The 13,713-nt window shown below is 43.2% G+C and overlaps 1 protein-coding gene across 1 annotated transcript in view; it reads left to right on the top strand.

Moving 5' to 3' along the window:
* The window catches only part of ZYG11A (zyg-11 family member A, cell cycle regulator), a 48,188-nt gene that overhangs the window by 2,339 nt on the left and 32,136 nt on the right, over positions 1–13,713 (top strand). The window contains exons 2-3 of the mRNA XM_021096615.2: positions 2,112–2,277; positions 10,629–11,380. Coding sequence (XP_020952274.2) covers positions 2,112–2,277; positions 10,629–11,380 — 918 coding nt within the window. The remainder of the gene's footprint in view (positions 1–2,111; positions 2,278–10,628; positions 11,381–13,713) is intronic.

Here is a 13,713-nt window from a genome sequence, read left to right as displayed (position 1 = left end):
TGGGTACCTCCGTATGCCACAGGAGCGGCTCTAGAAAAGGCAAAAAAAAAAAAAGGAAATCGGTAGTGGAACTAGAAAGAAAGGGATGGACTAGAAATTTATTTGAGAGGTTTAACAGTCATATAGCAGGAAACAAATGACCCATTCAGAAGAGGGATAATTTAACGAGGTGCGATTTTTTTCTGTCTCCCCTCCCCAAGCATGTAGAAGTTCTCAGGCCAGGAATTGAACCCCTGCTACAGCAGTAACTTGAGCCACTGCAGTGACAATGCCAGAACCTTAACTCGCTTAGCCACATAGGGACTCCCTAATGAGAGTTCAGTTAAGGGACTACTTTCAAAGATGAAGGAGATCTTTGGAAAACCACAACGATGTACTACTACATGTCCAGTAACAGCAGCTATTGATACTCCTAGGCCCAGAGGACCCCCCAGAAGGAATATTTTGGTTCATCTGGGCTGCAGTAACAAAAATACAACAGAAATTTATTTATCACAGTTCTGAAAGATAGGAAGTTTAAGATCAAGGTACTGGCAGAATTTGGTGTCTGGTGAGAGCCCACTTCCTGGTTCATAGACATCTTTTTGCTGTGTTCTGTATGGCAGACATGACAAGGGAGCTCTTAGAGGTCTATCTTAGACACTAATAATTCCATTCATGAGGGCTTCACCATCATAATCTAATCACTTCATAAGGAGTCCTCTCTCCCAACACCATCAAGGTAAAGGTTGATTTCAACATAAGAATTTTGGAAGAATGCAAAAATTTACAGGACTGATTTGGATGACATAGCCAGCCCAAGGTGTACCTTAAAATAGAAGGAACTAGAGAAATACCTCTAGTGGGTTGTACCCCCCCAAAAAAACATATGTCCAAGTCTTAACCCTTGGAACCTGTGAATTTGACCTATCTGTATTTGTAGATAGTGTCTTTGCAAATGTAATTAAGTTGAGGATGTTGATGAAATCATCTGGTCTGTCCTCAATTTTAGGGTGGCCTCTAAATCCAGTGGCTTATGGTATCTATAAGATAATGGGGCACAGATTTGAAACCTAGAGATATGGGGAGGAAACCCACTTGAAGATTAGAGTTATGCTGTCACAAACCAAGTAAAGCCAGTAGCCCCTAGAAGCTAATAAAATAAGGATTCTTCACTAGAGCCTTTAGAGGGAGAAGGGCCCTGCTCATTCATACCTTGATTTTTGGAATTCTCTTCTTAAGGACTGTGAGAGAATAAGTTTCTCTTGTTTTTAGACACCAATGTAGTGGTACTTTGTTATAGCAACACTAATATATGTTCCAACTTTTGAGGGTTTCATGTTGTCAGAAACAAACTGACAACCAGGGAGTTCCTGTTGTGCCCCAGTAGAAAAGAATCCGACTAGGAACCATGAGGTTGTGGGTTCAATCCCTGGCCTTGGTCAGTGGGTTAAGGATCTGGCGTTGCTGTGAGCTGTGGTGTAGACCAGCAGCCGTAGCTCCGATTCAACCCCTAGCCTGGGAACCTCATATGCCTCGGTGCGCCCTAAAACCACTCCCCCCAAAAAAGGAAACCAACTGACAACCAGAAGGCAAGGGAATCCATTCATAGGCTGCACAGAAGTCACCTCAGGAGTAGAGAGCAAAGTGGAGAAGACTAAGGCATGGGTCTGGTGGGAGGTAGGAAGGCAAATGGACGGTGTCCAGCACAGGTAGAACCAGTAGGATTTGCTAGTGTGTCGGGTGTGTGCTTAGTGGGGGGTGTTGATTAAGGCTAAGGAAATGTCAGTAAAGATTGAGCAGCTGAATCGCTGTGATTCTGTTTACTGAGTAGGAAGACTGGGGAAGTTCAGTTCTGTACGTGGTGAGTTTGAGATATTTGTGACGAGTAGATATGTCAGGAAGGCAACTGGTTATCTAATATTGTGGCTTAAAGAGAAGTTGCACATGGAGATAATAATCTAGAATTCAGGGGGAGAATGGCCCTGCTCAGACCTTGATTTTTGGACTTGGGTCCTCCAGAACCATGAGAGAATACATTTCTATTGTTTTTTAGCCACCAATTTTGTTGTAATTTGTTCCAGCAACACTAAATGCATTCTAACAAAGTATTTTGGGGGTTTGTTTGCTAGGAGGAGGCATCTCCCTACTCTTTGGTCAACATCTGCCTGAATGTCCTGGTTGCTAACCTGGAGAAATTGTGTTCTGAAAGACCTGATGGAACACTTTGCCTTCCGGAACACTGGAGTTTCCCTCAGGAATTAGCTGACCGATTGGTTGGGGTAATGACCTGGCAAGGTAAACCTGTGTACTCTCACAGCACTTTTGAAAAGCACCTTCACATGTAATTCTTGTTTTGCTTCTTTCTCAGAACAACCTTGGTGAGAAATATAGAAGTCATTCCCATTTAATGTGTGATTCTCAAGATCTTTCTCAGATCTCTTGATGGAAATTGTCTTGCTTCTAGGACTGCCCTGCTCTTGTTTGCCCAGCAGAGTGAAGATGATGGAGAACTAAGTTATCACTCATCTGCTTTCCACCTTCTGAAATACTGTTGCTTCAGTCTCATCTCTCTCTCTCTCTCTTTTTTTTTTTTTTTTTTTCTTTTTAGGGCCCCACTGGGGCATATGGAGGTTCCCAGGATCCAAGCTGAGTCTGTGACCTACACCACAGCTCACAGCAACACTGGATCCTTAACCCACTGAACAAGGCCAGGGATCGAACCCACAACCTCCTGGTTCCTAGTTGGCTTCGTTTCCGCTGTGCCGTGATGTGAGCTCCTCATTTTTAGGGGGTGCGGGGGGGCGGTACCCACTGCATGCAGAAATTCTCAGGCCAGGTATAAAACCCAGGCACAACACCTCCCTGAGCCACAGCAGTGACAGTGCTGGATCCTCAACCTGCTAAACCACCAGGGACCTCCATGATCTCCCATTCTTTTCATTGTGAATATGAGCCTTTAAAATTTTTTCCTTTACCTGCCATCGTAGTGTAGAGCTTTCAAAGAGGTATATAAAAAACTTTGTTGTTTATCCTCTTTGGAGAAGTCTATATTCAGATCTTTTGCCTATTTCTTGTTAGGTTATTGGTCTTATTATTGAGTTGTGAGATATAGATATAAGTCCTTCATCAGTTACTGGCTTATTTTTTCCCATTCTAGATTGTCTTTTCGTCTTGTTGATAATACCTTTTTTTTTTTTTTTTGTCTTTTTGGGGCCGTACCCTCAGCATATGGAAGTTCCCAGGGTAGGGGTCAAATCAGAGCTACATCTGCTGGCCTACGCCACAGCCACAGCAATGCCAGGTCTGCGACTCACGGATCGAGGCAAGGGGGTTTGAACCTGCATCCTCATGGATAGTAGATTTCGTTTCCACTGAGCCACACGGGAACTCCTATTGACAGTGTCTTTTGATTCATAAAAGTTTGTTTGTTCGTTTGTTTTCTTTTTTGCCACGCAGAGGGATATGTAGTTCTCTCGCCAGGGATCAGATCCTGGCCACAGTTGCAGCCTGCACCACAGCTGCAGCAATGCTGGATCCTTAACCCACTGTGCTGGGCCACAGATTGAACCTGTCTGTGTCCCAGCGCTCCAGAGATTCTGTTGATCCAGTTATGCCATAGTGGGAACTCATAGTAAGTTTTTAATTTTGTTGAAGTCCAGTCTATCTTTTGTTACTTAGGCTTTTGGTGTAATATCTAAGAATCCATTTCCAAGTCCTAAGGATTTTACACGTATATTTTCTTCTAAGAGTTTCATTGTTTTCATTCTTTTTTTTTTTGGCTTTTTAGGGCTGCACCTGTGGCATATAGAGGTTCCCAGGCTAGGGGTCCAGTTGGAGATAGAACCACTGGCCTACACCCCAGCCATAGCAACGCCAGATCTGAGCCGCATCTGCGTGCGACCTACACCACAGCTCACGGCAATGCTGGATCCTCAAGCCACTGAGCAAGGCCAGAGATCAAACCTGCAACCTCATGGTTCCTAGTCGGATTCGTTTCTGCTGTGCCACGATGGGCACTCTTGTTTTCATTCTTCTATGTAGTAGTTTGTTCCACTTTGAGTTAATTTTTGGCATGACATGTAAGGGACCGGCTTCATTATTTTGCATGTGATTATACAGTTGTCCCAGCACTATTTGTCGAAAAGACTATACTTTTCCTGTTGAATGGTCTTGGCATTCTGTTGAAAATCAGTTGACCATAGATGCATGTTTGTTTTTTTTTCTTAATACTCTGAATTCTATTCCATTGACCAATATGTGTCTGTCCTTATGTCAGTACCAAGTATCTTGATTATCATTGCTTTGTAGTAAGTTTTGAAATCGGAGAGTGTGAATCTTCTTTGTTCATCTTTTTCAGGATTTTTTTTGGTTATTCTGTGTCCCTCTGGTTCCATATGAATTTTAGAATTGGCTTGTCAGTTTCTGCACAGAATCCAGATGGGATTTGAATAGGAATTGCATCAAATATGTATCAATTTGTGGAATATTGCCCTCTTAACAGTATTAAGTCTTTTGCTCCAGGAATATGGTGTCTTTCTATTTATTTAGATTGTCGTTAATTATGTTCACCAATATTTTGCCACCATAGCAATCTGAAATCTAGAGTTCAGTGGCTCAGTGCTAATGAACCCAATTGGTACCCAGGAGGATGTGGGTTTGATCCCTGGCCCTGCTCAGTGGATTAAGGATCCAGTGTTGCTGTTAGCTGTGGTGTAGGTCACAGATGAAGCTTGGATCTGGCGTTGCTGTTGCTGTGGCGTAGACTAGAAGCTGCAACTCCAATTCTATCCCTAGCCTGGGAACTTCCATAGGCCAAGGATTCAACCCTAAAAAGAAAAAAACCCAATCTGAAATCCTTAGTACATGAACATGGGAGATCCTTTATATTTATTTAAAGTAGATCTTTAATTTCAGGTATAAATTAACATTATGGGTATAAGTTTACACTTTTGTTAAATTTATTTCCAAGTATTTTACCCTTGTGATGCAATTGCAGAATTGCTTTCTTAATTTCATTTTGTTTTTGGCCACCCTGAAGCATGTGGAGCTCCCAGGCCAGGGAGCCACAGCTGCAGCAATACTGGATCCTTAACCTACTGTGCCAGGCTGGGAATTGAACCTTGAGTCCCAGTGCTCCCAAGACACTGCTGATCACATTGTACCACAGGGGAGCTTCTTAGTTTCATTTTTGATTGTTCATTTTTAGAGTACAGAAATACAATCAAAAAAATTTTTTTTTTTTGGTCTTTTTGCTATTTCTTTGGGCCGCTCCTGCAGCATATGGAGGTTCCCAGGCTAGGGATTGAATCGCTGTAGCCGCCAGCCTACGCCAGAGCCACAGCAACACTAGATCCGAGCGAGCCGCGTCTGCACCCTACACCACAGTTCACGGCAACGCCGATTGTTAACCCACTGAGCAAGGCCAGGGATCGAACCGACAACCTCATGGTTCCTAGTCGGATTTGTTAACCACTGCGCCACGACGGGAACTCCCTAGAAATACAATCAGTTTTTTAATGTTGATCATATACTCTGGAAACTTGCTCAATTCATTTATGAGTTCTAGTAGTTGTTTAAGATTTCCTAGACTTTTTTTTTTTTTCTTTTCTTTTTTTCTTTTTAGGGCTGCGCCTGCGGCACATGGAGGTTCCCAGGTTAGGGACTGAATTGGAGCTACAGCTGCCGGCCTACACCACAGCCACAGGAAGGCCAGATCCTTAACCCTCTGAGTGAGGCCAGGGATCGAACCTACAACTTCATGGTTCCTAGTCAGATTCTTTTCTGCTGCGTCACGACAGGAACTCCTAGACTTTTCTATATACAGGATTATGTCACCTGCAGATGGAAATAGTTTTACTTCTTCCTTCCTAATTTGGATGCCTTTTATTTAATTTTCTTGTCTGACTTCCCTGGCTAGAATCTCAACTACAGTGTTGAAGTATTAAAGCATTCACCCTTGTCTTTTCCTCATTTTAGTGGGAAAGCATCTAGTCTTTTATCATCAAGAACGATGTTAGGGAGTCATGGCTCAGCAGAAATGAATCTGACTAGTATCCATGAGGACAGAGATTCGACCCCCCACCTCACTTACTGGGTTGAGCATCTGGTGTGGCTGTGGCATTGGCCAGTGGCTACAGCTCCAATTTGACCCCTAGCCTGGGAATCTCCATATCCCGCAGGTGTGGCCCTCAAAAGAGAGAGGAAAAAAAAAAAAGAATGATGTTAGCTTTGGGTTTTTGTTTTTGTTTTTGCTTTTTTGGTCACCCCGAGGTATATGCAGTTCCCTGGCCAGGAATCCGATCAGTGTCACAGTTGTAACCTAGTCAGCTACAGCAATGCTGCATCATTAACCCCCCTGTACCACTGGGAACTCCCTATTTATGTAAATTTTGATGATAGCTTTCTGACAGGTGTGAGGTGATACCTCATTGTGGTTTTGATGTGCATTTCCCTGATGATTAGGGATGTTGAGCATCTTTTCATATGTCTTTGGAGAAATGTCTGTTTAGATTTCTGCCCGTTTTTAAATTGAGTTTTTGGTTTTTAGAGCCATACCTGCAGCATATGGAAGTTCCTAGGCCAGGGTCAAATCAGAGCTGCTGCAGCTGTGGGCTTGTGTCATGTCACAGCCGTAGCACCTGGGGCTCCGAGCCGTGTCAGTGACCTACATCACAACTCATGGCAGCGCCAGATCCTTAACCCAATGAGTGGGGCCAGGGATCGAACCCACATCCTCATGGATACCAGTTGGGTTCGTACCCACTGGGCCACAACTGGGAGCTCCCTTTTGTCCCCACCTCCTTTTTATTTATTTATTTTTTGGCAGCCCTGCAGCATGTGGAATTCCTGGGCCAGGGATCAGAGCTGAACCTCAGTTGCAGCAATGCCGGTTTATCCTGCCAGATCCTTTATTCCACTGTGCCAGGCCTAGGAACCTGCATCCTGGTGCTGCAGAGTTGCTGCTGACCCCATTGTGCCACAGTGGGAACTCTGAGTTGTTTAATTTTTGATACCGAGTTACATGAGCTGTTTATATATGTGCCCTGTGAATGTTTTAGTGGTTGTAGATTTAAGCGGAGTGACCAAGGTGGTATTTCACTCTGCCATGTTGTTAATGTTGCTCCTTCTGCTCTAATTCTTATTTTCTTTCCTGCTTACTTTGAATTTAATTTGTTCTTTTTCTAGTCTCCTAAGGTGGGAACTTAGATTATTGATTTTGGATCATTCTTCTTTTTCTCTTTTTTGACCGCCCTTTGGCAACACCAGATCCTTGACCCACTGGGTCGGGGATCAAACCTTCATCCTGGCACTTCAGAGAGACACCACAGAATCTGTTGGGCCACAGGAGGAACTCTTGGATCATTCTTTTCTATCTTTATTTTTATTTTTTGTCTTTTTAGGGCTGCACCCTCGGTATATGGAAGTTCCCTGTTAGGAGTCAAATCCAAGCTGTAGCCACTGGCTTACACCACAGCCACAGCAACGTCAGATCCAAGCTGTGTCTGCAGCCTACACCACAGCTCATAGCAATGCCAGATCCTTAACCCACTGAGCGAGGCTAGGGATTGAACCTTCATCCTCATGGATGCTAGTCAGATTTTTTCTGCTGAACCACAGTGGGAACTCCATTCTCTTGGTTTTAAATACTGTCTCTGTGCTGATTAATTCCAAATGTTTATACCTAAGTCTTTTAGATTTAAAATATATAGAATCGAGACGGCCTTGGCTGACCTTGCAGGGAGTCTTAAAGGTGGAATAACCACTCAGATCTGTGTTAATAAGTTAGGGGATAAGGGCTGGATCTTTATACCTCCCAACACAGTCTTTGGATGTGAATTTCCACAGGGAAGTGGTATGATTATGGGTGAGGCAATTCCTCTCAGCTGATGCAGTCTCCGCAGATGAGAGCTGTCACTTGGTGGCGCTCCCAGCTGCTCAAGTAGTAAGTCTTTTAGAAGGTGATCTGGTGTCGCATCCCAGCATCTGCTACACTGCCATTTCCCTTCATCTCAAAATGACTTGACCATCTACCTAGTTGTTCAGTGACTTAGGAGTAATTTTTCGTTCCTTTTCCTCTACCCATGATTCTGTTGAAACATTTTCTGCCTTCAAAATATGTATCTCAAGTTCTTTTCCTCCTAGCCCCTGTCATGACACTTTTTTCTTTTGCCCTGGTCTCCCAAGTGGTTTCCTTACCTCCACTTTACCCCTTACACAGCAGAGAACAGTCTATTATATGTTAATCAGATCTGTCTACACCTCTGCCACCCTTTAAAGACTTCTCCCTTAACCTGGCCTGCAAAGTCTGAGTCTTACCTCTGTTTCTAACCTGTCAGATGCTGATGTCTCCTTCACCAACTGTGCTTCAGCCACACTCTTTTTTTTCTCATTTTTCAGAAAAAGCCAAACTGTTTCCGGTATCAGGTTTACAGCTCTTCCCAGTCTGGAATGACAGCCACCTTTGCCTTTCACATTCTTTTGGTCTCAGCTTAAATGTCACCTCCCCATACCACACTGAGAGAAGATTCTTGGCCTCCTTCTCTTCCACACTCATGTTATTCTGTATTCTTGTTTGTTTCCTTCAGAACACTTAACTACATTTTTAGTGTGAGTAGTATCCTGCTGCTTTTCTATTCTTTCCTACCTGTGTTCCCCCTCTCGACTGTAAATACACTCCACGACAGCTGGAGCTGTGTCTGTCTCATTCACCATTCTCGCCATGTGGCATAGCACGTTCAATACCTTGAACACTCAGTAGTTGTTGAATAAATGTATGAATGAATGTCATAAGTTCTTCCTCCAAGTCTTAAGTGTAGGGGTTTCTTTTTTCCTGTCAGTAGCACAGCTCAACTCAGATGGGAACCTGCGCATCAGCTTAGACATCTTTTCCCCTCAGTTCTTTCCGCCAGTCCAATCAGCTACCATGTTCTGTCAGTTTAGACTTTCATCTCTCATCATTAAAATCATTAATTGAGTTCTCTTGTGACACAGCATGTTAAGGATCTGGTGTTGTCACTGCAGCAGCTTGGGTCATGGCTGTGGCACAGGTTTGATCCTTAGCCTGGTAATTTCCACATGCCTTTGGCATGGCCCTCCCCCCCAAAAAAAAATCGTTAATAATCTCTTGCCCCATTTCACTCTCATCAAACACCATCCTAAGTCCTTTATATTATCACATAATTGGTCTTTCTAAAAATATATTTATGACTTTTTTTGCTTAAGTTTTTGATTCTTGTTTATAGGGTAAATATCTGTTTCCTAGCTTTGTTTATAGGCTGCATCTGCCTTTCACCTTGCTCTCCGCTCATTTCCAGCCGTGCCTCCCCCTGTATGGTATGATCCAGTAGCACTGATCTACTTAGGGTCGTTCTGAATAATCTACTGTTTTGTGCCTGCATGTCTTTGGCACGTTGTTATACTCTTTACCTTCGTCCCGGGAAACTGATACTCAGTTTTAAAAACCCTCCTCAAGGAGTTCCCTCTGTGATACAGTGAGATCATTGGCGTCTCTGTAGTGCCAGAACCGAGGTTCAATCCCTGGTCCAGGACAGTGGGTTAAAGGATCCAGAGTTGCCCAGCTGCATTGCTGCTTGGATTCAATCCTTGGCCTGGGATTTGATCCCTTGCTTGGGAGCTTCATATGCTGCAGAGTGTCCAGAAAAGGAAAACAAAAACCTTAGTCGATATTAATCTCATCTGTACTAATTCAATACCTGGTACGAATCACTATTACATGTAATACATTATTTTAATCATTGAATTGCCCGACGTACTTCCTAAACTGAATTCCTTGTGGTCACAGGTGCCTATTACTTAACACAAGATCTTACACATAGAAGACACCTAGTAAATCTCTTCTAAATGAAATCTAGTATAACCCTCTCATTTAACAGAAAAATGAGGGGGTTATAGTAGACAAGGAAATTGAGGCTTAGGGCAATAAGTGACTTCAAAGGCTAATTTGGGTAATTATTGTAGTGCTATTTGCATATTATATATGCTATACTCACCTGTTCTTTTTTTTTTTCTTTCTGTGAACAAGGTTACTGTAGTTAAAACTGTTGGCTCTGGAGTTCAGCGAGTTTTGTTTTTGGCTTTTTTTTTTTTTTTTTTTTTTTTTTTTTTTTTTTGTCTTCTTAGGGCTGCACCCACAGCATATGGAGGTTCCCAGGCTAGGGGTCTAATCCGAGCTGTAGCAGCTGGCCCACCCCACAGCAACAGCAGATCCGAGCCACGTCTGTGATCTGCACCACAGCTTACAGCAATGCTGAATCCTTAACCCACTGAGCAAGGCCAGAGATTGCACCTGCAACCTCCTAGCAGATTCATTTCCGCTGAGCCATGGTTGGGAACTCCATGGAGTCCAACAAGTTGTGCTTCTTGATTCTGCCACACATTTTGACCTTGAGCCAAGTTACTTAACATCTTAAAGCTTCAGGTCCCTTGGCTGTAAGAACAGTAATAAAAACAGTTCCTTTATAGTATTATTGTAAAGAGTAAATGAAATAATCTGAGTAAAGTGTTTAGCAATGTAAGAGTGAGCAGTAAATGTTATTAGCTTCTGTCAAAATTTATTGGCCACAATGCCTCCTGGAAAAGGTGTGAGATTTAGTTGTTATTACAAGCTGGTTCTGGTTCTCTTATAGGCAAGCTGACTGATAAAACAGCAAGCATTTTCCAAGGCACCCAAATGAAACTGAAGCTGGTCAATATTCAAAAAGCTCAGATCACTACAGCTGCATTCATAAAAGCCTTCTGCCATCACAAACTCATTGAACTGGATGCTACGGCAGTACACACTGACCTCCCAATCCCAGACATCCTAAGTGGGCTCTGCAGCAATAGGTGGATCCAGCAAAACCTCCGATGTCTCCTGTTGGACTCAGCAAACATCCCTCGAGATTCGAAACGGTTGTTCTTTGGACAGCTCACTGGTCTTCGAATTTTAAGTGTGTTCAATGTTCGTTTTCATACTGAAGACCTGGCAAATGTTTCTCAGTTACCCAAACTGGAAAGCTTGGATATCTCTAACACCCTGGTCACTAACATCTCTGTGCTCCTCTCCTGTAAGGATCGACTCAAATCTCTCACAATGCACTATCTGAAGTGCCTGACCATGACCAAACCACAGATCCTTGCAGTCATTAGAGAACTTAAATGTCTGCTTCACCTTGATATTTCTGATCACAGGCAACTCAAGTCAGATCTCGCTTTTCAGTTGCTACAGCAGAAGGATATTCTGCCTCATCTTGTATCACTGGACATTTCTGGGGGCAGTCGCATCACTGATGGAGCTGTGGAGCTGTTCATACAGCAACGGCCTGCAATGCAATTTGTGGGACTGTTGGCTACGGATGCTGGTTATTCTGACTTCTTTTCTACAAAGCAAGGCTTGAGGGTTGGTTTTTATCTGAAATAAATTTGTTTCATTTGTTCAGCACATTATTAAGCTTCTGTTGTATGTTAGAATCTGTACTAGGCATTAGGGTTACAAAGATAAAAAGTCTTAAGGAGATTAATAATTAAGAATTATTGTGTAGCTACTATGTGGTAGGTTGTGAAAATATAACCTTAAACAAAGTACAGTCCTAGCCTTCACCTCTTCTGGTCTAACGTGATAATGATACATTATCTCCTGTGAGCAAGAGTCATGTAAAATGCCAAGAAGCAAATTAAGTATAGTTAAGAAGGCAGGCGATCAATATGCCTTACACCACATTTGGTTTAAGTTATAACAAGAAGCAAATTTTTAAGAGTCTTGGAAGTTCCCTAGTGGCCCAGTGAGTTAAGGATCCGACGTTGTCGCTGCTGTGGCCTCCATTCGCTGCTGTGATATGGGTTTGATCCTTGGCATGGGAATTTCCACATTCCATGGGCATGGTCCAAAAAAAGCTTTCAGAAAAAGTATTGAACATTACTGGAATACCTCTATAGCTTATTGTGGTGCTTTTTAAATTTTTAAAAGATTTTTTTGGAGTTCCTCTTGTGGCACAGTGGAAGTGAATCCAGCTAATATCCATGAGGATGTCAGTTCGATCCTTGGCCTTGCTCGGTGGGTTAGGGATCTGGCATTGCTGTGGCTGTGGTGTAGGCTGGCACTGTAGCTCTGATTTGACCCCTAGCCTGGGAACTTCCATATGTTGTGAGTGCGTCCCTTAAAAAGCAAAAAAAAAAAAAAGTTTTTTTTGTTACGGCTGACTTCACTCAACATGATAGTTTCTAGGTCCATCCATGTTGCAAAAAATGCTGGTATTTTGTTCTTTTTAATGGCTGAGTAATATTCCATTGTGTATATGTACCACATCTTCTTGATCTACTCCTTTGTCGATGGACATTTAGGTTGTTTCCATGTCTTGGCTATTGAAAATAGTGCTGCAATGAACATCGGAGTACATGTGTCTTTGCAAGTCGTGGTTTTCTCTGGGTAGATGCCCAGGAGTGGGATTGCTGGGTCAAATGGTAGTTCTGTGTTTAGTTTTCTGAGGAATCTCCATACCTCTTTCCACAGTAGTTGCACCAATTTACAATCCCACCAACAGTGTACTAGGGTTCCTTTTTCTCCACACCCTCTCCAGTACTTATTGTTTGTAGACTTTTGGATGATGGCCATTCTGGCTGGTGTAAGATAGTACCTCAGAGTGGTTTTGATTTTCATTTCTCTAATCATGAGTGATGTTGAACATCTTTTTCATGTGTTTCTTGGCCATCTGTATGTCTTCTTTGGAGAACTGTCTGTTTAGATCTTTTGCCCATTTTTTGATACGCTTGTTTGTTAGATCGTCTTTATCTTTTTTCTGTATTGGCGCTTAATCTTAGTCCTGTTTACTGCTTTCTTAAAAATGTCTTTCTTTTGTTTCTTGCATTTCTTCTTCTTCTTTTTTTTTTTTTTTTTGTCTTTTTTGTCTTTTGTTGTTGCTATTTCTTGGGCCGCTCCCGCGGCATATGGAGGTTCCCAGGCTAGGGGTTGAATCGGAGCTGTAGCCACCGGCCTACGCCAGAGCCACAGCAACACGGGATCCGAGCCGCGCCTGCAACCTACACCACAGCTCACGGCAACGCCGGATCGTTAACCCACTGAACAAGGGCAGGGACCGAACCCGCAACCTCATGGTTCCTAGTCGGATTCGTTAACCACTGCGCCACGACGGGAACTCTTCTTCTTCTTTCTAAATTTTTATTCAACTCTCTTCTTCCTTGGGTAGTTTTTTTTTTTTCTATTTCTTGGGCCGCTCCCTGGGCATATGGAGGTTCCCAGGCTAGGGGTTGAATCAGAGCTGTAGCTGCCAGCCTACGCCAGAGCCACAGTAACCTGGGATCCAAGCCGCATCTGCAACCTACACCACAGTTTACAGCAACGCCGATCGTTAACCCACTGAGGAAGGCCAGGGATCGAACCGACAACTTCATGGTTCCTAGTCGGATTCGTTAACCCCTGCGCCACGATGGGAACTCCTGTAACGTAGTTTTTATGTTTGATTTTGGTGTTTTCTTTCCTGGGATTTGTTCTTTTTTTTTTTTTTTTTGGTCTTTTTATGCACATGGAGGTTCTTTTGCATCTACTGACCTACGCCAAAGCCATAGCAACTCATGATCTGAGCCAAGTCTGTGACCTACACCACAGCTCACGGCAGCACTGGATCCTCAACCCCCTGTGAAAGGCCAGGGATCAAACTTGTGTCCTCATGGATGCTAGTTGGGTTTGTTAACCACTAAGCCATGACGGGAACTCTT

This window comes from Sus scrofa, chromosome 6 (assembly GCF_054392235.1).
Source record: "Sus scrofa isolate SSC_HxYL_T2T_F1_AM1 chromosome 6, Sscrofa_HxYL_maternal_Yorkshire_Landrace_v2.0, whole genome shotgun sequence".
Classification (NCBI taxonomy): domain Eukaryota; kingdom Metazoa; phylum Chordata; class Mammalia; order Artiodactyla; family Suidae; genus Sus; species Sus scrofa.
This window is presented reverse-complemented; position numbering and strand designations above follow the sequence as displayed.